General features: G+C 47.1%; 1 protein-coding gene across 1 annotated transcript; it reads right to left on the bottom strand.

Moving 5' to 3' along the window:
- Window positions 1-10,124: 10,124 nt before the first annotated feature.
- si:ch73-43g23.1 (uncharacterized) lies at window positions 10,125-21,529 on the bottom strand. The gene is made up of 2 exons (XM_063190341.1): window positions 21,413-21,529; window positions 10,125-20,602 (listed from the first exon to the last, which is right to left on the bottom strand). The coding sequence occupies exon 2, from the start codon at window positions 20,322-20,324 to the stop codon at window positions 10,941-10,943; it is 9,384 nt and encodes a 3,127-aa protein (XP_063046411.1). The 5' UTR covers window positions 20,325-20,602; window positions 21,413-21,529; the 3' UTR covers window positions 10,125-10,940.
- Between the last annotated feature and the right edge of the window lie 3,471 nt (window positions 21,530-25,000).

The raw sequence follows: 25,000 nt of genomic DNA on the forward strand, positions 1-25,000 counted from the left end.
ACTATTTTTTCCATATGAGTAATAGAGTTAACCTGCTTGGCATCCAATACCATGTAAGTGTAATGCTATTCTCTATGCCAGGGGTTAACAACCTATTCCAACTTAGGGCAAGCTTAAAATGTTCACAAATATACAGGGCCCACGTCTGACCCAATAAAAAAATACAAATGAAATAAATAGTGAACAGCAACACACACAAACATTATTTAGATTTTTGTTCAAGGCCCACTTGGAATACATTCAAGGCCCACCAGTGGGTCCCGGCCCACCGCTTGAGAATCACTGCTCTACTATGCTATGCCGTTCTCGCTGATTGGTAACATTGTTGCCTTGAAAATATGTAAAATTCTGTCAGAACTGGTGCTTCAAACCATTACGCTACAATTTCAAATATGAAAGTGTGTTGCTTATGTAAGTTATTATTGTGGACCACCATATTTGACAAGTTTTTGTGCCAAGTCATATGTGAACTATATACACTTCTTGTGGAAACTTTCTGTGCATCTGTGAAATTCCATCCTGTGAAATCCTTCACTCTGGGGAACGAGCAGACACACAGACACACACACACACACACACACACGCACGCACACACACACACACACACACACACACACACACACACACACACACACACACACACACACACACACACACACACACACACACACACACACACACACACACACACACACACATGCTTGTACGCACGCACACGCATCCTCACACACACGCACACGCACACACACACACACACACACACACACACACACGTATGTACACTTTCTGCACAGATAAACGCTTATACTGCTAGCAGAGGTTGTCCCTGCTATAGAATGCCTTCTGGGGACCTTTGAGTCATGAGAGTGGGGGTACATTGTGATGGATGCCAACTCTGAACACAAATGTCCTGTGTGTTCTCTCTTTCATCTCCCATGTCTCCTGTATCAGCCTGCCTGTATATAAACTGTTCCTTTAGGAGAGGGATGTTTTGTGTGTGAACATGTTCAGTCACACTATAGTCACACAGTGTGAAAATAAAAGTATGGAGCCCACGTTTTAATGGTGTATACCTCAACCCATTTGAACTCCTACAAAAGAACTCTTTTTCGTCTTTGAACTCCCAAAACTCCTTAAACTTTTAGGGTTTTTTGTTTAGTTTTTTTGTCCAAGTTGTGGGATCTCTATTATTGACCCCCTACAGCATACACATACTAACCCTTGGCTTCACTTAGTCTCCTGTGAAACGTTGCACCCTTCCAAAAAAAAAAAAAAAAATACAAAGAAAGGACACACAACATCTCCCCTATTTCTGTTGTTCTTCAAGCGTATCATCTGTCGTGTTTAAAGACATGTACCTATACTGAAGCCTCTGCAAAACAGAATCTACCTCTGTGTCCCAACAAAAGGGTCTTCATTACGCACCATAGACATTTTGGGGGGCAGGGGCTGAAGGGGGTTGTAATGGGGGGCACATGGAACTTCCGGCTGCCCCTTAGTGCAGGGGTGGGGAACCTTTTTCATTCGAGGGGCCACTCCGAATTCCGCCAAGGGCCGTAAAAGTCCTCCGAGGGCCATACTCTGAGCACAAACCAGGATTTTATATCGGGTCATTATTACATTATTACATTACAATTAGCTGACGCTTGTATTCGAAGCGACTTACACTTATTTAGGTTCAGGGAGGGTATTGGTAACAGGCCCTGGAGCAATTCTAACCCCACATTGGCAATGTGTGGTTAGGTGCCTTGCGCAAGGGCATTTCGGCCATAGATGAAGGTGCTGGTAAGGGTGGGATTTTAACCTGCAACCCTCTGATCTAGAGCCCAGCGCTCTAACCACTGAGCCATGGCTGCATTATTGGCACAAGCTTTTGATCATGAAGCATTTGTAGATTTTCATGTCAACATGGAACGCAGTAGGCCCTACCATGGCGCTAACGGAAGGGCACTCCTCTACTAAGCGGCCGACCCAGGTTCGATTCCCGGCCCGGGTCCTTTGCCGGCCCTTCCCCGTCGCTCTCTCCCAGCTCACTTTCTGTTTCTTCTCCACTGTCCTGTCTGATAATAACCAATAAAGACTTGACCATCGCCAAACCCCCCCCCCCAAAAAAAAACATGGAACACAGAACATTGTGACAAAAAAAACTTTCAAAATTGTTTTGAACAGGAGGGCAAAGGGGCGGGTGCTGTAGCACCACCTCATCCGTATCAGTGCACACCTATGTTATTATGGTAGGCCTCCTTTGAAAAGTTACCACCACCCTTTACAAAGAAGAACACACAAACAGCTCCACTATCTCTGTTGTTCTTCAAGTGTAGCCTCTGCCATGTTCAAAGTGCTGTGGTTGGAAACAATGATAGGCGAGGTGGTACAACAGGCTCACTAAAAACAAACTGCTATCTGCGCTCAAAGAAAAATAGCGCCCACAGTTATCTATTGACTCAGTTTGTTTCTGTGTTTCTGCGGTCCCACCAGGGGCATGCCGATACATACAAGGTCTGCCCACACAGAGTGTGTGTTTGTGTGTGTGTGTGGGGGGGGTGTCAATTGTGGGCATGTGTGCGTGTGCGTGTGTGTGTGTGTGTGAGCGCGTGCGTGCGTGCGTGCGTGCGTGCGTGCGTGCGTGCGTGCGTGCATGCTTGCGTGGGTGTGTGTGTGTGGGTGCGTGTGTGTGTGTTTTGTGTGTGTCGATTGTGGGCATGTGTGCGTGTGTGTGTATGAGTGTGTTTGTGTTTGTATGTGTGTGTCACCCTTCCCAACGGGGGCTCAGACACATATATGAGGCAGGCACAAGTATACAATCACAGAGAGAGAGAGAGAGAGAGAGAGAGAGAGAGAGAGAGAGAGAGAGAGAGAGAGAGAGAGAGAGAGAGAGAGAGAGAGAGAGAGAGAGAGAGAGAGAGAGAAAGAGAGAGAGAAAGAGTGTGTGTGTGTCACCCTTGCCTACCGGGGCCAATAGACACACTGTGCCCACACACAGCCAGTCACCAGTCATATCCGCAGGGGAAAGCTACTGCCCAGCCACAGCCCCCATACATGTGCCTAGTCCTGCCCCACTGTTTAACTCCACGTGGGTGAATAACACCACACACACAGATACAGACACACACACACACAGATACAGACAGACACACACACACACACACACACACACACACACACACACACACACACACACACACACACACACACACACACACACACACACACACACACACACACACACACACACACACACACACACACACACACAGGAAGTCAATCCCAGCAAGTCAGTTTAGCCTGAGGTGTGGTTATACGTGTGGGTGGGGTGGGGTGTAACAGAGGTGTGTGCATGCCTGTCACTGTGTGTGTGTGTGTGTGTGTGTGTGTGTGTGTGTGTGTGTGTGTGTGTGTGTGTGTGTGTGTGTGTGTGTGTGTGTGTGTGTGTGTGTGTGTGTGTGTGTGTGTGTGTGTGTGTGTGTGCCCATGTCTGTGTCTCCTTGGAGCGTGGGCATAGCAATAAGACAATCATGGAGCAAATGGAAAAGATCTGCCACAACAACAGTGTGTGTGTGTGTGTGTGTGTGTGTGTGTGTGTGTGTGTGTGTGTGTGTGTGTGTGTGTGTGTGTGTGTGTGTGTGTGTGTGTGTGTGTGTGTGTGTGTGTGTGTGTGTGTGTGTGTGTGTGTGTGTGTGTGTGTGTGTGTGTGTGTGTGTGTGTGTGTGTGTGTGTGTCTGACAGTGGCACAGGAGGAGGTGGTGTGTGTCCTGCCTATCCAGAGGCGAGTCCTCATGATGCCTGTGATCTCCACACACACACACACACACACACACACACACACACACACACACACACACACACACACACACACACACACACACACACACACACACACACACACACACACACACACACACACACACACACACACACACACACACACACACACACACACACACACACACACACACACACACTGTGCTACTCTGTAGTCACATGAAGCGCAACGGTGATTTATGATGTCCTATAGTTTTCTTTGCACATCTCGAGACTCGTGAGCCAAGGGTTTCCTCTGTTTCACATGTATTGCAACATGTGTCATGTATCGCCCTGGAATGCAGGATTGCAATGGTACAGAGTATAAGGGAAAATAACAGGGAATTTAACTTCATGTCAGATAACATTTGGTCCCACTCAACATTAGTGTTCATTTAACAGTGCAACATAGTCAGAGTCAGCTCTACCCAGTATTGTGTGAATATCAACACTGCAATGGAAAGAAATCATCTCGCTGTAGTAATTTTTAGAACTTTTTGTACTTTTGAATCCACTGTTGGAGTGATTTGCCTCTCCACACTGTTGTAAATACAAGTACGGCTATAGACGTTTACTCTGCAATTTTGACAGAATTAATGAATATACTGTACGTAAGGGTTAACGTTCGGCAAGAAGGTCGCTACCGTGGAATAGCAGCACGACAGAGAGAATCTTTAGACCCCGACGCGGAGCGGAGGGGTCTTGTTCTCTCTGAAGTGCTCAGGGCCGGTTCTGGCTTATTTGGTGCCCTAGGCGAGTTTGAGTTCTGGCGCCCCCCCCCCCCCCCCCCTCTTATACCTTACAGATCACAAGAGTAATATCCGTAGTAAGCTTAACTAAATAGCATCAAGAACAATAACCGTTTTTCATCAAATGGATTTGTGGTTCTTTTTGACAGGCGACCAACACATCAGATTGAGTCGCATGAAAGTAGCTTCACTGTGTGGTATGTTGGATGTGATGGTGGTGGGGCCCCCAACCCCAGATGAGATGGAGGTTATCAATGTGTTTGAATTGTAACGTGAAATTGAAATGCCAGGAGAGTGATAGGCTACAGTAGGCCTACATTTGCATGTAAAATGCATGTGTAGACAATAAGCCTACCAAGGAGGTCTGCATTGATCTACACTACCTACAGCATCACAAAGCATGGCAGCATAACAATTTTAATAAGCTACACATTTGTGCTGTCTTCCAAACCAATTTCATTTCTGGACTGGAAATAGTGGTGCATTTGTGAGTAGGAGAATGAGAAGGGGGCTATCTATGTGTTTGAACTGGAGGGACAGGGTGAGAGAAAGGGAGAAGACCTGTCACGCTATTGAATTTCATTATATACAAAATATAGTAAATAGCCTCACTTGTCTGCTGTGCATGGTTCTGTTACATGATTAATGTAGGCTATGTCATTCTGGTCTGGAAATTAATGTTTTTTTAAGCTTACAACAAGCAGGTAATTCATGTGGATGGAAGGAGATTATGGCAGCTAAAATTGTTTTAAAACATTGCACCAGTCTTACTTTACATTGCTTGTCAACCTAAGCAAGTAGGCCTATTATGATATCAGGTGGGTGTTAGTGAGTAGTGAGTAGGTTAACTAACAGCTACTTTACTGGATTTCATTGCTTGGCATACTTGGCTAATGTTAGCATGCTAACTAGCGATTTCTCTGATCAAAAACAAAGCTCTTTTTCTCTCTAATTCCCAATAGTAACCTCATAACTATTAGGCTTTCCATAATCACAAACGGTTGCTGATTAAATCACATAGTTCCAAAACACCCTCTGAAACTCCTGCATCATGCAATGAGTGGTTTAATGAGAACATAATAATCTCCATCCAGCAGAGCAGCACTATTGTTTGCGCTTGCCCTCTGTCTCTCGAGTGAGTCTCCAAATTCAAAATAGAGCGCAGGCTGTCACTCGTCCCGCCCCCTTTCTCAGAACTGTCTGTTTATTGGTTCACAGACTTCCCAGAGACAGTTGGAAGCGATATTACTATTGGCTGAGGGGCGCTTTGCCGTGAGGAGCGCTTTCGCCACTCTTTGTTGATTGCGACTTCATAAAAAAAACTTCATATCGCAAAATTACGCATAGGAGAGCGCCATTTCGGCGCCCCTTCTTCACATGGCGCTCTAGGCGACCGTCTAGCCGGCCTATGCTAAAAACCGGCCCTGGAAGTGCTGCTATTCCACAAAGCGACCGACTCGCCGAAAGTTAACCCGCTTATTATATGGATATACTTAAATGATTCACACATGCGGGGACATTGCTTTAGACCTATTTAATGTTAAGATTGTTGCTGCGCAAAACAAAACAGTGCCGTTGTGGAACACCGCTAGGCAACAGCTAGGTAGGCTAGCCAGGACAACAGGTGTTGTCTATCACAGCAGCTGATTAGAGTGACAAAAGACCGACCCCCTGCGGAGTGATATGAAACATTCGCTTTAGCCACTGACTTGTATACAAGCCAGTGGCTTTAGCAGTGAACGTCTTGTTGCCATTGACAGCGGTAGCCAGGACAACGGGTGCTGTCTATCACAGCAGCTGATTAGAGTCTTGTTGAAAAGTAGCTTTAGCAGTGAAAAGTCTTGTTGCCATTGACAGCGGTCTGTTATAGACCAACCCGTCCGTTATCGAAAAATAACAGACGTCCGAACGTTGGGGAGCCCCGTTGAAATGAACGGAGCATTCGACAGATGACGTCACAACCATATAATACATGTAGAATAACACAAATACAGAAATGCACAAATGAAAATAAACTCATGAAGGAAAGGTGTGGCCATAAAGCTCAATTGAAATTAACAAAGAAGGGGTTCCACGCGCTTCTGTTTTTACATCTGGTGCATCAACGGGAGGGAGGCAGGTAATCTTGAATGAAGAGAAGACACCGGAGCAGCTCAGATGGGATGCTTTTTCTTTTTAATTCAAGTGCACAACATGTTAGGGACTAACGTTTCGATGGCAAGCCATGGACTCTGATGAAGATGGCTTGCCATCGAAACGTTAGTCCCTAACATGTTGTGCACTTGAATTAAAAAGAAAAAGCATCCCATCTGAGCTGCTCCGGTGTCTTCTCTTCTCTCAATTGAAATTAGTACGTTTATGTAACGGAGGCCAACTAGCAGAGTGTGGCGTGGAAACATTTGTAAACCTGCCTCGCAAAGCCTCATCGGTGGTATTGTGCTGTTTCTTCCATCCCAAACTGGATGTTGACTAGGAGGTGGCAGGTTCGAGCCCCGAGTGGCGGACCGCACAGGAACACCTCAGTTCCACTGGTGCCGTGACCCAGATGGGAAGCCTCATACAGTATCAGTAGCGCTGAGGTTTACAAGTTTATTTATTTAAGAAAGGGACAGCATATATTGCCAGCATTTAAACAAAAATGCTAAATATACAAGATTGTAGCCAAGAGGCTAATTTCCGTCTTTTGTCCCTTGACAGGTTTGATGTTCCTTAAAACTGGTCCTTTAGCTCAGCGGTATCGTGCAGTGCTTGCCATACCGTGATGTGTTGACTTGGAGGTGGTGGGTTCAAGCCCCAAGTAGCGGACTACGCAGGAACACTATGTTCTTAGGCAGTATTGTCATTGTTGTTATTATTGCATAAAATATATTTTCGTAGGCTAGCTTCAGGTGTTATGTCATTTGCAATGTATTGTGTATTTTTATGTAGCCTTTTCCACCTACTACTGGCTCTGTCTCTCCACGCCTATCTCTACTATCTCAACTTAATTATTTTCTTCCATTGTGAGGCAATTTGGGTAAAGCCATCACCTTGGTGTAATGTCCCGTTAAACAAATAAACCACATGATAACATGTAGTGGGTGTTCCATTACACACTGCCGCCTGTTTCTGAATTACACATGATTACACATGTTGTTGCACATTGTTGGGGGGTGATATCAGGAAAAGATCACTTATTAAGCCTCCCGTACCGTACACACCTTTCAGTCTGCTATGTGCCATGCCTCGCCCTGGAGCTACAAAATAAGTCACCCATACACCCACACTTACACACACACTTACAAACAGATGCACAGACACACGTACGCACATGCACACGCACACACCAAAGCTACAAGTCAGTCACCCACCACAAACACACACCTCTCACACACACTCTGAGATGTGTGAGCACTCTCTCTCTCTCTCACTCTCTCTCTCTCTCTCTCTCTCTCTCTCTCTCTCTCTTACACACACGCACGCGCACACACACACACACACACACACACACACACACACACACACACACACACACACACACACACACACACACCCTCACAAACACACACACACACACACGCACAACACCAGGTCCAGGTGTTGTCCGTGCGTGTGTGTGTGTGTGTGTTGACTTCAGACACAACACCTGTTTGAAGAGTGTCTCCAGTTCTTTGTTTAGTTGGCAGCAAAGTCAGTAAGAGCGTGTGGAGATAAGAGCCGTTTCCTATAAAACAGAGTGAGTCTACATAGTACCCAGCTGGAGACGCTCTGTGAGTCAGTGCCGTGATGCCTTTCATGTGTGCGTAGTAGGGATTGTTTTAGTTACACTTCAACTTACAAGTGTGTTTAGTCTCAGTCTCATAGTGTTGGTCCCTTGGTCTTGGTGTAGTGCGGTGCGGTGCTTTGGTTGCTACCAGGAAGAAGGATGTAACATGGATGTGATGCAGCACAGGTGGCGTATGACCACACCAGGGCTTGACATTAACATTTTTTACTTGCCTGCCATTGTGGCTATGGTTTTCCCGAGTCACTAGCCATCCAGCTACTCTACAAGCCACATATTTGAAATTATTATCTCTTTATCATGACACTGTGCATCTAACCTCAGAAGATGAGGTGCTAAACAAGAATATGAGTGCATAGCTTTCTACATGGATATAAATCAAACAAATAGAAACTGAGTAACTGAACTTTTTCTTGAACTTAAATACACAATAACAATTCATACACCAGGGGCAAAGTGCAGAATATAGGCTTTTCTAATACAGTGTGTCGTGCCACCGAATAAGATACCTGCCAAATTGGCTAGTGACACTGAGATTGTTACCAGCCACAGCCAAGTTTTACCAGCATTTGGCCTGTTGGCAGGTGCCAGTGTCAAGCCCTGGACCACACAGAGGTGGATGCGTGTTTGTTAATTACATGTACCCTGCCGTAGTCCTGCCGTTAGTTGCATTTGTTCACACACAGGGTTGGATTAGTAATCTGTCATGAAGTGAATTTTCTGGTGAACCGTCAGCCCTTCAATGGATGCTGTTCTTTTTTGCTCTGTCTTGGAGATTGGCCCACAATTAAGAGGGGGCCATGCAAAAATGCCTTTTATGGTCCCAGGTCAGCTCTGTGTCCCTATGTGTGACCCTGATCTGGTATGGGTAGGCTACAACAGATGGGGGCAGCCTAGCCTGGGATATCCCATGCTGCTTTGCACAATTATTCCCATCTGAAAGACAGCACAGATGCTCGTCCCAAAGCACTAGCATCAGGCAGGGAACCAATCCGAGCGGGGAGTTGTGGAGAGACAAATAGAAGCTTGCAGTTTGTTTGAATCTGTTGGCTATGGGCTACGTAGGCTATATGTTCAATAAACGGGGCATTGGCAATCATAAACCACACCTCCTCTACGAGAAATTTTGTAGGCGGCTTCCAAACCATCTCATTTGTGATATGGTCTGGTGTGATCCAGGAACGGTTGGCCGATGACTGGTGTGAAAAATAACATTTGGGACTGAGGAGAGATGATGTGAGGCCTCAAAAATTAATATTGAGGGTTAATTACCCATATAATGTTATGTAATGTTGTCACATAAAATGTACATGTCAATGGCTTGCTTTCACTGTGAAACACCTCAAAGTTGAGGAAATAAAAAATCATTGTAGGTAGTATTTGTATCCACTAGAGGGAGCTCTTTGGCAAATGATCTCACTTACCCTTTCATCATTGGGTGCATGCACAGTGGTGTTGCGTTCTGGTGGTTAAGCTCGCGCTAAAGATAGCTGAACAAATACACCGTTTATTCAGGACTCAAAAGCTAATTTAGCCCTATGCTAAACTTGCTTATTTATTTAGGCCTACCAAGTGCAAGGGCCAGTAGCCTATGTGAAGTTCAAAAGTGTATGATCACTTCCCTGCTAAGAAGGTGACCAACTTTATCTCAGTATGTGGGTAGGTGATGTGCCTGTAAAAGTCTTGTTTACTAGATCTTTGAATAATTGTCTTGTCATACCTTCTTATTACAAGTTATGTCTGTTTTCATGATAATAGGCCTACCTAAAGTGTATGAAAAATACAGAAAGTCAATTATATGTTTTCTCTTTATTATTGGTGTTTGAACAAAACATTTACTTGCAGATAAAGATAATAAGCGGTGATAATGGTGAATTGATGAATCAGTTAAATGTTTATCCAAACATTATAGCTCTGCACAGCAACTTAATTTATGAACATACTCAGTTTATAAGGAAACTTACTGCTTAAGTGTACTGTACACACAAATGGCATTCCTTCTGGAAAACAAACAATTTGAAAGTGCTTCTGAAAGTGGCAACTAAGTTACTACTGATGTGATACCATTGTGTTCCCCATATGAAATAGACTGTTTGTAATGTTATGACTTGTCAATAATTTAAAATTATGTTAACCAACTTGCTACAGGAGCAGTAACAGACAAATCACCTCATTTTGAATTGTAGGCCTATTTAAACTTTTAGATATTTACCAACTGCCCTCCTACATCTAGGCCTACATGTGGCTTTTCATTGAGTCAATTACAATTGACAATCGCTGAAATGCTGTGGTGAAAAATGTCTGCAGTGTTTACAACCAAAACCCATCATAAAGAGGAAATAACCACCATGAAATTAAATAAGGTAAATGTATATATTCGGATTATACTTCCATGTATTTTCAGTACTGAAAGTTTGAAAGATACTAAACAGGAAAAGTGGCACTATTATACAGCTTTGATACACAGCACAGGCCCATCTAAAATGGACAAACATTTTTGTCGTAACTCATACAGTTAGCATTTTAAGTCGGGTGGCACAGCCTCCCATATTTGAACATTTTGGATTTCAAAACGTATTGCATTATTGCATATAGGAACGATTTAAGTCCATTTTTTTCAGATCAGATCAAGACCTTCTACTCCCCGACGTAGGCATGTTTGAGGGCTTGTGATAGCAGTCTGAGGGGCCACTGTTTGGGCTGGCGTTCATTCCCGAGGGAATATAATACATGCTGTCCAGGTATCCCGGATCCATAGGAGGTGGCTGGTTCTGCAGCTCCGCCGCAGACTTCGGTACTGGGCCTCCCGGGTTGCCGTAGCCCATGCCGCCCTGGTGTAACGTGGTGGGCACGTGGGGTTCGGGATTTCGGGGAGGAGGAGGACCGTGGGTGGCCTGGGGGTGTGGTGGGCCCATGGGGTAAGGGAGGTACTGAGGGCCGTACATGCTTGGACCGTGCATGGAGGAGTAGGGTGCAGCAGGTGGAGGAGGAGGTGGTGGAGGGGCAGGAGGGGGGTACAGGCCCGAGTGCGATAGAGCCTGTTGTGGGATGAGCACCTCCACGTATGTCCCCGTCTCCGGATCGAACAGCATCTTCCTCAGTGGCTGCATGGGTACTTCGATGTAGAAGTACTTCCCTGTGTCGGGGTCTAGAAGCACGCGTCGAGGACCCTGCCCGTACGCGCCATCAGGCCCGTATGCATCGTCATACTCTGGTCCGTACGACGAGGCAAGATCTTGCGGGCTGCACAGGTATGGGGGTCTGGACTCCATGGGGCCCATGTTGGAGGAATGGAGGTGGTCGCCGTAAGGTCTGCCGCTAGCCCCTGCCATTGGCTGTGGAGGTGGGGGCTGCTGCGACTGCTGATGCTGTTGCTGATGCTGAGGTGGAGGCGGGTGATGGAGCGGTCCACGGCGGTCCCCGTGTTGCCCGGGAGGAGGAGGAGGCTGGCGCTCGTCTCCTAGCGACTGCATCATAGGCCCTGGATGGGTGTTTGGGGGTGGGTGATGATGAGGCTGATACATGGCCGAGGGCGGTGGTGGCTGCTGATGCTGCTGGGCAGGATTCAGCATGGGGCCTTTTGGCGAGGCTGGTTTGTAGATGCTCATGGGCTGACCGTCTCCAGGTAGCCTGCACTGGTGAGGACGCACCTGTGCTTGAGGAGGGACCCCGGGGTAGGGCAGAGAGCCTCCAGGGGAGTGTGGAGCCGTTGGGGGCGTGCGGGCGTGCGGACTGACCCGGGGATGATGCCCGTGTCCAGGCAGGTGAGAGGAGCAGTTCGCGCTGCAAGCGCTGCATGGTGGAGGACGGGAGTTTGGATGGTACCTGTTCGAGCGACGCGGAGGCAAGTCCGGCAGCTGATACGGGCTGAAACTCTCCCGGTCGTCGTAGCTCGGTGGATCGTCCGACGCGTAGAAATGATGAACGTTCTCGCCGTGGGCCGGATTGGCGAATGAGCTCATGGCTAGTTGCTGGGTGTAGCTGGGGGCCTGGACTGTGAGTGGCTCCACGGTTTGCACGGAGCCGCTGGAGCTGGCGGCTTGCATCACCTGTTGCTGGGCAGTGGTGGTACATGGCATGTTGGCAGCGCCTGGGTTACCTAATGGGCCTGAGACCTTTGATGTGGAGACAGTTGGCATCTGAGGTCTGTTGAATGATGAGATGGCAGAGCCAGTAGCAGCTGTAGCGGTAGAGGTAGCAGCCGTGGCATGTAGCTGCTTGTTGCTGTGGGATTCAAAGGCAGCTGTTGTCTGAGTCAGGCTGGACACGGCGGCCATTTTGTTAGCGGGAGGAGGAGGCCTGTAGCTTGATCGAGCAGACACTGCTAGTTTATTCGTGTGGACTGGTGGTGATGGTTTTGACACCGTTTCACCGTGAGCACCTAGTATTTCAAACCTTGTGTGCTCCTCCACACTCTGACTGTGATCCACTGAAGTTTGTGCTTTTGATCGGTCGTGCGAGATCGATTTTATTTCTATCATGGGCTGTTTGCAGCTTGGTTTGGTAGGGAGCACTGGCTTAGGCCTGTCGTACGATATGGACCTAACCTGTATAGGTAACTCTATCTCTTTAGACGTTTTCTGCAGTGTGGACGTATTCCCTTGACCCTCTGACTTCCCCTCTGTGAAAGCTTGGCTTCTCCGGGTTATCAGTGGTGAAGCTGCTGCCTTCTTGACACTATTAACCTGCATAGATGCTACGTCAGACCTTTCTCGCACCTCCTCAGACAGCAGTCCCTGTCTACGATTCTCTTCAAATGTGACCTTGGGTAGTCTCCTATCCAGCCTCGGAGAGTTCCAGGGCTTGAGTTCAGGCCTAGCATGACCTGTGCCGAGTCTGGGAGAGGCGGTGGGAGACTGACGGATGGTTGCCGCTCCCTCTCCTCTGATTGTCTCTGTCGATGTGGTGCCATCCACCGAGGCTGTCTGCACGGGCACCTCGATCCTGTTGATGTGCTTACAAGTGCTGTGGCCAGTGTTCTCGCTGACGCTGACCTCACATACCCCGATGTCAGCCTGCATTCCCTTTTCCTTCATAATCATTGACACGGAGTGGCTGCTGGCTGCAGTCGATAAGCAAGGGGAGGGAGGGGCATCTGGGGGCACAGTGCCTTTCGCCGAGCCCTCTGGCTGGAATACAAGTTTTGACACCTCCCTGTCCTTGCTTGGCACTTTGGGTATACTTCCCAGTTTTGGGTGTCGACCGGACGTTTCAGACAAGACCTCCTCCTTTTGATTGGATGTGACTGAAGCAGTGTCATCATCTGTTCCCCTGGCAATAGCGTTGGCTTCTTTGATTGGCACCTCTGAAGTAGATGGCTTGAGTTCAATTATCCTTGGAGGAATCTTAGGTGATGCTTTGGGTGGCTGATATGATTTTGTAGACTCCTGACGTACAGGGGTCAGTGATGTGCGTGCAGACTTGTCATTTTCTCGCTGCGGCTCTTTGCTTTCCTTATTGCTGATCGCTTTGCACTCAATCTGCATTGGGGCAGGTTTGAGGGGTATCGGTTCCTCTGGAGTTGGTGGCTCACTGTCATGTGGCGAGGGAGCAGAACTCGAGGTAGCAGCAGCAGCAGCTTTGAAAGAAAGACTATATGTATTTTTAACAAGCCTTCTCACGTCTCTCACTACATGCATAGGTCTCTTTGTTTTGCTAATTTCACATTCATCTTCCTCCATCTGCTCTGCGTCTAAACTATATTCAGACCCCTCAAATTGTTTGTCTTCTTGCGCTTTTTCCTCACTGTCACTGAGACTAATAGTTCTTCTCTCCAGACCAGGAGACGAAGGCACTTTCACAGAGGTTTGTTTTCTTGTCACTTTGGGCGTGCAAGGCTTCAGCATTATTTCTTGTGTTTTGGACATGAACACACTCTTGCTGCTGCTGCTGCTGCCGCTGCCACCGCGTTGTTTATGATTTTCCGGTCTCGCGTGGCATTCCTCCTGCTCCAGCTCCCTGTTTGTCATTCCGCCTGGCATGCCCGAGGCTCGGGTGGCAGCTGTGCCCGTGTTCCCGACACCGACATTCGCTGAGTCACGGCTGCCGCTACTGCGTTTGTCTCTGGGATTACCGTTAGCCACCTGCTTTCCACCCCTCTGCCTCTCAATTTTCTTGCCCCCTAAAGGGTCATCCAAAGGACTGGTTCTATCTCTCCTGGCTGCTGAGCTTCTGTGTTCCCGTGGTTCGGGCCTTGATGTGGACACATCCTGAGGAAGGGGAGGCAGAGTGTAGTGCCGTGGCTTTGGAGGAACCTTGGGCGCCACTTTGGGTGAACTCGGAGCCTCCTTGAGAGATAGGTTCACAGATGGCACACTGGTGTCAGAAAATTGGCTGGGGCTGGCACGTTCGACTCTCAAGCCTTCCTTCTCAGGAGGTGGGGTTATGCTGTCCAAAGGTTTGTTTGTGTCTTCATGTGGACTTGTGTCATCTTTGCTACGTACAGCTGTGCCGGAATTTGTATGCATTTTCTTCGACAGCACATTCTTAATGAGGCAAGAAGCGATTTTTGTTTTGCAGGATGATGGCTCCTCCAGGGAAGGTGACCTCTCCATCCTCTCCTTTCGGTCACCTGGTTCAGGCTCTTGTCCCTCTGCCATCATGTCATCCTCCTCAATGCTCACAGGTGTGCTGCGCTGTCGCACTAGACCACCCTTGTTGCGTCTAACAGCAGATGGAGAATCCAAAGCAAAGTCTGTGTCTTCCATTGTTCCACTGTTGTCTCGTCTCTTGAGCTGAATCTGTCTTTTGGGAACAGTCCTTTTCCCTTTCCTGACCTCCTCACGGCTCTCCAAAGCCACATCCACACACTCAAAACTACCCATCTCGAACCGCCTGGATGGATCTAAATCCCCAAATGGTGGCACGTAGGAGTGCTGACGTGGAACAGCATCATCAAATTCCCCTTGCGCCGAGCCACGGAGGTCGGCGTAGGACATCCATGCCGCCGCACCTGGGCTGTCCTGCGTCGAGGGCATTGAGACATTGGTAGACGACCTGTGGCTTGAGTTGTACATGTCCAGATAATCCACCTGGGGACCCGACAGGCTGCTGAAAGCTTGGTCTGTCAGCCACTTCACCTCGTTGTCAACATCGTCAAATTCACTGCCCATGCTGCCGGAGTTCTCGCCTTTGTAGCCTGCGGGGAGGCGGCCCTGTGCCGACCCTGTGGGGTTGTTGTTGTTGTTGTGGACCCTGTTGTGGACCGATTTTAGCCTTCTGACTGCACCGCCCTTGCTCTCCTGTTGCTGCTGCTGCTGCTGTTGCTGTTGTAGAGCGTGAGCTCTGATCTGTGTCTGACTGTGACTCTGACTGTGACTCTGCTGCTCTTGGTAGTGTTGCTGTTGCTGTCGAGTTTCGACAAGCCACTCTGAATAACTGCTTGAAGGAATTCCCGGCTTCGGAGCTCTGCTCCTAGTGCTGGTGGTGGTGGGAGCTGTGCTGTGGCTCTGGCTGTGGCTGCTACTGCTGGCAGGCCCTCGTCTATTCCTGGCACTGAATGACAGCTCAACCTGTTCCCCTCTGTAACCGGCTTCTCGGCTCCTCCTCCCTTCCCCCGTCTCTGACGCTTTACTCTGCTCTGGACCCTCGTGCTTGTGCTCATGCCCAATCTCCCCCTCTTCGTCCCCCTCTCCCTCTCCCTCTCTGTCGCCCTCTATCTCTGCCTCTTCTCTGTCCCTATACTCCTCCCTGTCCTGGCATGGCCAGTGGTCATGCTCTCCACTCTCGTCAACATCGTGGGTGACAGTGGGGTTTTCCCCACTGCGTGTCAATCCCGTTTGGCCTGCTGCCCTCCCACTGCTACCTACCGATTGTCTCTCTGATATATCTGGTTCCCATCTCTCACTTTCTTCCCAACCACCACCACCACGCTCCTGCTTGTGCTCCTGTTTTAGTTCAGGGGCAGTTTCGAAATGTGCCAATGTTGTTGAGCTGGAAAGATTTTCATGGGTGGTTGATTCTGAGCTTGTTTCTGTAACTTTTCTATGTTTGGTGTCTGCTTGCCATGGGGATGAGTATTGTCTGGAGGAATTAGGAGAGGGACCTTTTGCTGGTTGGTTGTTGTGACTGTATTGCTTCGTTTCGGGTGCACCTGTGCATTGTTGTGCCTCATCCTCTAAGTCAGGTTCAACACGAGGACTTACACTTTCGCTTTTCGAAGGCAGAGGAGACCTTTGTTGTCCTTCATCTCTAACGACGTCTGGGGATCGACTGGTTCCACTTTTGGCTCTAGCTGGGGAAAGGTGACATATTTCAGAATGTGGTGAGGTGTTTAGGCCATGCGGTGATACGCCAGCGTACATTTGTCCAGGTGAGGTGGAATTCCTTCGTTGCTCCGTTGAATGTGATTGCAAAGATGAACAATGAGCCGCAGCAGCGATTTCAGGTGACAGATTTCTGCTCTGCACCTCTGGAGATGCAAAACACGCAATGTCGTTTACTGCACAGGGGGAGCCTGGAGACCACAATTCCAGGGAACATTCTGAAACACAGGGCTCTGGCTCGGGAGTGGCAGGGTTTAGCTCAGGCGACGAACAAATGTCCTTCAGCTCAGAAAACGGGGTTGTGTTCCTGGTGTCTGCCACAAGACTAGAGTTTTCAGGGCTTCTGATAGAGAGGCGGTCAGGTGATTGGGCCGTGTTCTTCGCCTCATGTTGTACTAAACTGCAACCTAACCGCTTAAGTTCCTCTGGCTCTACAAGCCTGCCATCAAATGCTACAATGCTGTATGGCATATTCATCACCTGAGGGGCAGTTATGCTTTGGAAGGGTGAAGGGGTTCTATTGGGGCTTCTATTCGGGGTTCTGTGAGAAGTTCTATTGGTGCGCTCTGGTGATGGGATTCCACTGTTGCCAGTGTGCATCTCAGGTGTCAGGGCACCTCTTCCCGAAGTTGGCCGTGAGGCGATGTGAACAGAATGTGGCGAAACAGACACACCTCGGGCTTCAGGAGAGTAGCTCATTCTCACGTTTTCAGCAGGAGAGGATGTTGTTCTGGGCTCTTCTGAGTATGTTATCCGAATTTCCGGTGAAGGGCAGTCAGGATTGAACATCGATGCCGCGGCCTGAAATGCAGATTCTGGTGAGACAGATATTATTCTAGGCTCAGGAGACTGAAGGATTTTGAACGCGTCAGAGGGAGAAGAGACTGGGGATGCACCCGCACTTGCACCAGTTAGCATTGGTTCTGGTGTAATAGTTACCAGTATGGGGTCAGAGTTTCTGATGACTAAATTATCAGGTAATTTTGCGTATACCTCAGGCACAGGTGGACTGATGACCACACTAGGTTCAGGAGAAACAGTGATTGACTGACTTGAAGAAGCTCCTCCTGTGGACTTAAATGGAGGATGGATTCCTTTGGGCTCAGGTGAATTGGCAACAAATGGGAGCTCAGCTGAATTTGCCACTGCAGTAGAGTGAGGTGAGATGCTGAGGCATGAGGACTGTTGTGAGGAATACTCAGCTGTGGGCGTGCGTGAGGCAAAATTTGAAGCCAATTCAGTTTCAGGTGTGGAACAAATTTCAGCACGTTCAGGTGAAATAAATTGATTTGCCAGTTCAGGCTCTGGGGAATTAAAAGAGTCTAAGTCTTCAGAGAAATTTGAGAAATCTTCTAGTTCTTGTAGAACGACTGTGAGTTCAGGCTCAGTTCCTGAACAAGTGTCGCCTGAGTATGCAGTGGAAGATGTCGGGGGTTGAGGTGAATTAGTGAACCCTACTATAGGCTCAGGTGTGTGGCGGTAAGGTAACTCCTCTTCCTTAGGTGAACTAACAACTACTGTGGGATCAACAGAACCTGTGATTAACTCGGGTGATTTGGTGATGAACACAGTATTAGAAGATGAAGAAATGTTGGATTCTGTGTGAAGTTCAGGTGAATGTAACACTACTCTTGCTTCTGGTGAGAACCTTTCCGTTAACACTGAAGACTCTTCTTCAATTATTTCAGTATAAGATGAGGAAATGTTACATGATGTGTCAAGTTCATATGCATTTAAACCTTCTCTGCTTTCAGAAGAGAATCTTTCTGTTAAGACTGAAGATTCATCAACTATCTCAGCATTAGATGAATAAATACTAGATTCTGTGTTTAATTGAGATGAATATGAAACTTCTCTGGTTTCCGATGAAAAACTCTCCGCTCGCACTGAAGTCTCATCAACTATCTCTATATTAGAGGAAGAATTGTTAAATTCTTTGTTAGATTCAGATGAATGTGAAACTTCTCTAATCCCAGGGGAGAACCTCTCAGGTAAGGCTGATGGCTCAGTAGTATTACAAGCTACAGCAACTTCCTCAGGCTCATTAGAAGATAACTCTGATTTAGATGGATCAGTAACTGCCTGAGGATCAGGTGAGCACACAGTCTCAGGCACAGGAGAATGTGAGGCTACCGGACCCTTTAGTTGCTCTGAGGGGGTTGTGTGGCCCGTTTCAATATTAGTTATGGGAGATGATGGGATACTTTGTTTATCTGAAGGGGATGTGTGGCCTGTTTCATTATCATTTTCCTCAGGCTCCTCAGGTATAGGAGAACATGGGCTTACAGGAGATGAGGGGAGGCTACTCCTTACTTTATCCAAAGGGGAGGTGTGCCCTGTTTCAATATGGTTTTCCTCTGGTTCCTCTGGGATAGGAGAACACGGGGTTGTAGGCGATGAGGGGAGGCTACTCCTTAGCTGATCTGAAGGAGTGGCGGGGCCTGTTTCAATATGGTTTACTTCTGGCTCCTCAGGTATAGGAGAATATGGGGCTATTGGACATAAAGGCACGCTACACCTCAGTTGGTCAGAGGTTGTGGTGTGGCCTGTTTCAATATGGTCTACCTCAGGCTCCTCCCTAGCGGATGCTGCTGTTGTGGTTTCTTCACTCACAGATGCTGTCAAAGCGTCTGAAGAACCAGATATCTCCTGAGGTGCTGACAATAATGTCGCCTCACTCTGACCGTCAATGTCTCTCACAGTGGGTGATTTGTTTTGAGTAATAAAATCCTCACCCTCTTCCTTAAGTAAGGGTGCTATCAGATTACCAGGCAGGTGTGGTATGATAGGGTACAAAGGCACTTGATTGACTCTGTTCAATTTCGGTGTATTCCCTTGTCCAGCAAAAAATAAAGGACTGTCTCTAAATTGGGGTATGATTGAAAAAATAGGAATTGGACAAACGTTTTTCCGGCCGATCACCGCCTCTACATTTCGAACGTCATCTTGTGCTGAGAGATCCTCCTCTTTCTCAGAGATGCGTGCTAAGGTTGGCTGCACTGAGCTTTTTCCAGACCTCTCACTCTGAGATGACTGTGTTTTACCCCTCGATGCGGCGCTATCTTTGTGAGTAGGAGAGGAAGCTGTGTTCCTGAGTTCAGGGGAGTTCACCTCTCTGCCACCGGAATAAATTAAGGAATCAGAGGATGCGTTGTTCTGTAAAGCCTCTGCTGGGGAACTTGAATTTATGTCCCGAGATTTAGAGCAAAGCCCAGTGACTGTCCCCGGAACAGACACCGAGTCGGATTGAAGACTCTCAGCTGCTTGTGAGGACTTAATTGAGCCCTGACCATCTGTTGGAGCTGTTGATCCAGACGATTTCAGATCACTTTTGAGTGTGCACGGAACAGCCTCCTTTGAATCCTCACATTTATCACCTGCGTCACTGGAACGCTGCTCCGAGGTGTTCGCTGTGTGATAAGATCCTGATGAATCGTTCGTGCCACCTGCACCGCCTTCCAAACGTCTCACCCCCTCACCCACACCAGCACCCGCAACCGGCGCCCTTCTCAAAGCGGTGGCGGGGCTGCTCGGGAGGGAGCTCGCGTCACTGTCCTCACCACCGAAGATGTCGCAGAGGCAGGTGGTCTCCGAAATCACGTTGGGTACGCTCGGGCACACTCGGGTGATGTCGAAGATCTCCACTCGATTGGGCACTTGGTTCGCTCTGCTCTGCAGGTTGAAGGGCTGAGGGGGGGCGCCGCTTATTAAGGAGTAGCTGTCCCCCTCCAGGACCCAGCTTTCCATAGCTTTCTCAGCAGCCACCCACAAGGAAGGAGTCACTGAAGACTGGAGACTGCAGTGCTTTGTACAGTGGTAGCAGTGGTGGTACCAGTGTGCTGGTGTGTTTATGTCACAGAACTACACACTTCTTGGCAGACACCACAGAAAGGAGTCACGGAAGGCGAGGTTGCAGTGCTGTGCTGTGTGTGGTGGTGGTGCCAGGGTGCTGGTGTGCTTCTCACACTGCTGCTGCTGCTCAGCCTAGCGAGGGATGTGGGGAAAATCCCTGAGCATGGGTGGACCTGCAAAAGGAATTGATTGAGTTAGGGCCTTGTTGTCAGGCAACAAACACGCAAACAAACAAAGTATATGACTTGATTTTAATACAGTCTTATGGAATATACCAACATTTTTCTTGATTCAGAAAAGCAAGAATCAAATCTCCAAAGATTTGTATACAGTTTTTTGGATATACGGTACCAATGGTTTTCTTGCTTGTGAAAAGCAAGATTCAAAACTCAAAATATTCAAAACTCAAATAGCATTCATAAAAGAACCACCCCAAAATTGTAAATATATATACACAGTGTTTATATATATTGCAAAACAACACACATGGTAATTGTTAAGCCACCTAACCTCACAACACATCTGATATAGTACAGTAAAAAAAAGACTGGTAGTAAAACATGAATCTGCCCAACTATGCAATATGAACAGGTCCCATTCATGGCATACATTCCACAAAACATACATCCTTCTCAGACTCCAGTTTGGAAGAACGATGTGCAAGTATGCGTCTCACAAATACACATGCTCGTATCAGTTCTCATTCATTTTGATTAAATACAAACCACATAGCAATGTGTGGTTCAACTCATAAAAATGCAGCTTCTTAATTATCCTTGGAAAATAACTTTAAAAAAGGGATTTAATCTTCAATGAATGACTTCTACCCTACTTTAAAAATCAATGACACAATTCCAGCAGATCACAAATATACAGTAAACCTCAAGCTGCATCTAAGCTAAGCTCATGCATTCCGAGCAGTGCATCGCTTATTTTAAACAACACACCACAAAAACTCCAGCTTATCTGTGAAGAACAAATACCTCTCCTTTGCCGTCGCCATTCTCTCTCTGGGCTGAACGAGGGAGCCAGTGACTGACCCACCCCTCATGAGGGCATTTTAAGAAAGCAGCTGCATGTGGTCTACGTAAAGGCGCTAAAAGGTTTACCTCAGTTCAGCTAGTCCTGTGAGCGCCGGTAAGGAGAGCCGTGTCTCTAAAGAAGCCTACTGTACACCTCACTGACCTCTCATAGTGGCCAACACTGTGGTCTCCACTGTCAGGAGGCAGAGTCCCAGCCAGAAGTCCACACTATCCACCAACCACAAAGTCCGCCTGGCCCGGCCACACTGCTAGGGGGGTCGATCTCTCGCTCGGCCGCCCCTGTGAAAGACATATTGACACTGCATTATGAAAAAAAAAGATACAACATCATTAAAAGATGAAAGAGATTAGAAAAGGAGGGTAGGAAGACACTTGAGAGTGGGGGATGGGGGTGGGTGGGGTAGGGGGGGTTATCTCCACCCCCCACCATCCCCCATAACCCAACCCTTGAGAGTCTGCAAGAAAAGGGGCTTCATAAATCTGACCTGTATTTTTTTTTTTTCTGACTGAAGTTTGGCATAGGCTGCCCAGTTCCCCCAGCCTGTGCTCCAGTATGTATATGTGCGTCCTCTGGTTATAGCTTGGAGCAGGTGGTGGGTCCGGGCCGGCCAGTAGGGAAGCATACCACAGGAATCCGACACGCCGTGCCAACAGTCACAGGGCCCTACTAAATATAGGCCGACCCACCGACCGGCCGACTCTATCAAGGGAACCAGCCACTCAGTGGTGTGCGACTGGACTGGCGTGGGGTGGACAGAAAATGTCAATGTAGCGTAGTAGGGTGAAGTCTAAACTAAATGATTATGAACATCAATTATCTATCATCGGATTGTTTAGTCAGAAGGTCAGGTGTGCACAGGTGTATTGGGATAAAAAGCTGTTTCTTGCAGAATGTCTCTTAAGTGCCCTAAGTTGCCCACATTTGTAATTACTTTGTAATTGCAACCATACTTTATGAATAAAGTTGATGTTGAGAGAGACTGGGCATTGTTGTCTTTCTTAATGAATTCTCAAAACAGCAATTAAAGGGAAATTCTGGACATTTGGCTTTCAGTGACTCAAAAACGCCTTTGCTTTTTATTTGGGGTTCATTACACAGAGTTTTGTCTATCATTTTTTTCATATATTCACACTCTAATTTTAGCCAAAGTGTTATACTGCGTGACCGTGCAGACTCCACCACGGCAGGCGTCACTCAGTCAGTCATGGGAGGGAAAGAATCCCAGGCACCATTGCAATGAGGAGGCCGTCAGCATGCCAGTCTACAGCAGCAGATAAAAGCTTACTGTCTCAGCCAGCCGGCTGCAAAACCTAAACTCCCGTGCATAGCAATATAGCATACACCCAGGGTTGCCAGATGTGAGTGATGATCTCCAGCCTTATAAATGTTCAGAAATTGCCCGGAGGTAAGCTTACTGAATGCCATGCAGTTTTTTTTTTTATTGTCATAGCTACAGAAATACCCACCCAATGTCTATTTTTATCCAAACATTATCATTCGAAACAGTCCAAGTGGGCAGGAAACCGCACAATCTGGCAACCCTGATAGCAATACAGCATACACTTCAGTTCCACCAGCCAGAGCACACAAAGCCAGCCGGCTCCTCCCCACTTGCTCAAATTAAGCTCAGTTCCTAGGTAACTGATAGGACAGCTAAGCACCCCTCCAGGCTACACGCAGGCTATCTTTGGCTAGCATAAACCAGGGCCTCTGCTGGACTGTGTGGTGGGAGTATTTAAAATCCGGCGGTATTTATGACAAACATGAAACATGGAACTCCCCACCACCACCACTTCATCTCTCTGCAGGTTATCATGTTTCAGGCCTTTTTAAACATCCTTTCTGGGGTTTTGATATGTCTTTTAAGAAGGGTATCAGTTTTAAGCATGCATCTATTTCAGAGTAAGATGTAGACAAGGTTAATAAGGTTGGGACTCAAACATAAACAAGAGACAGGAATGAAAGGAAACAGGGCCCTGGGGAGCTGTGCCTCCTCTTCGACTGGCCTGGCTGGAGCCACGGTGGGGCTATGGTTAGCAAAGTATGGGGTGAAAGTCATCCACACTCTGCTGCAGGTGTTATTACTCAAATTGATAAGTCAAATTATAGGGAAAATGGCAATGACAGAAAATTCAATTCAAATAGTAGTAGGAATATTTTTGTAAGAAATCAAAATGACAACACAAGAAATGTGGCAAAAAAAAACAAAAAAATCAGGTGAAGGCCTACACTGTTGGATCACCTAACCTTCCAGTATAACTAACTATGGCTAGTAAAACATTTAAAAAAAAATAATAATAATAATTTAAAAAAATGTAACAAACCATAGGCCTCATGCCTCTTCGACATTCCTGATCAAGTAACAGTAGAGTTATGCTTGTCAAATATGAAATGCTGTCAGTCTGCCCGCTACAGTAAGGCTTACACAATGAGTCAAAACAAGTTAAATAAACCGTACTATTAATTTATAAATGTCATTTGCTCCTTTTTGAATATCAGCCTTCAAACAAATGTACAGCCTACTTGATATTTTCTATATTTTTTTAGATTATATAAGCTTTGAAATTGTACCTGCAGGTTCACTCCAACCTGCCTGTACCGTAGTACCATGAATCATGTCATCGCGATCGTTGGAACTCGCCTCACCTCCAGCCCTCCCAACCCGTGTCCCATCTGAACAGCATCATCCATGTGATCAGACTGGCCTGATGCCAACGAGATGTTGGCAGGAGATCGAAGAATACCGTAAGCATCACTATGCCTTTATGCTGAAACTGTATCCAGCTATTCCTTCATTGGCAGAGTAGGCCTAGGCCTATTGCATGCATACAGTACTCTGTGAAAGCTATGTATGACCCTAATGATGAGTGGAACACATGCAACCATACAGTGTTAAAATGCCATATTGGCTTGCTTGGCCTGCAGTTGTGTAATAGTTTTGAGATAGTTTGAAAGCTGTCTTTATGACCTCAGCATAACTGAAATGCATAATTATTGTGCACCCAGAATAAATCTCTATACTGACATTTGTTGATTAAATTATATACAACACATTGTTTGATTGGCAGGCAAGCAAAATATGAGGTGTGCAAGTGTCAACCATTTCTTTCTCTGGGGGAAAAAAACACCAACACTTTTTTCAAGTACTTTTATTTTGATGCTGCTGATACACCACTTGACCACTTCCTCCTTCATACAGTACTTCCGGGTTGCAGAAACTAAACGTTGTAAACACAGTTCTCGGGGACGTCCAGTAGGTAATTATATCATGTTTTATTCCTTCTTTTTCAGTTACTTGGGAGACATTCACATAAAAATATGCTTTATATCACAAACAACTAGGATGCAGATGAAAACATGTGTGAATGGCCTTTGTTAATCCATAAAAGCGAGTGATAATCAGCCACATAGTGCGTTAGCCGCATAGCTAGCACATTGGCTTTAGACAAATGTGACAACAACCTGCGTAGTAAAGCAGAACTAATCGTTTATGGTATCAAATCTCCTACTTGGGTTATTCCAAAACT

This window comes from Engraulis encrasicolus, chromosome 23 (assembly GCF_034702125.1).
Source record: "Engraulis encrasicolus isolate BLACKSEA-1 chromosome 23, IST_EnEncr_1.0, whole genome shotgun sequence".
NCBI lineage: Eukaryota > Metazoa > Chordata > Actinopteri > Clupeiformes > Engraulidae > Engraulis > Engraulis encrasicolus.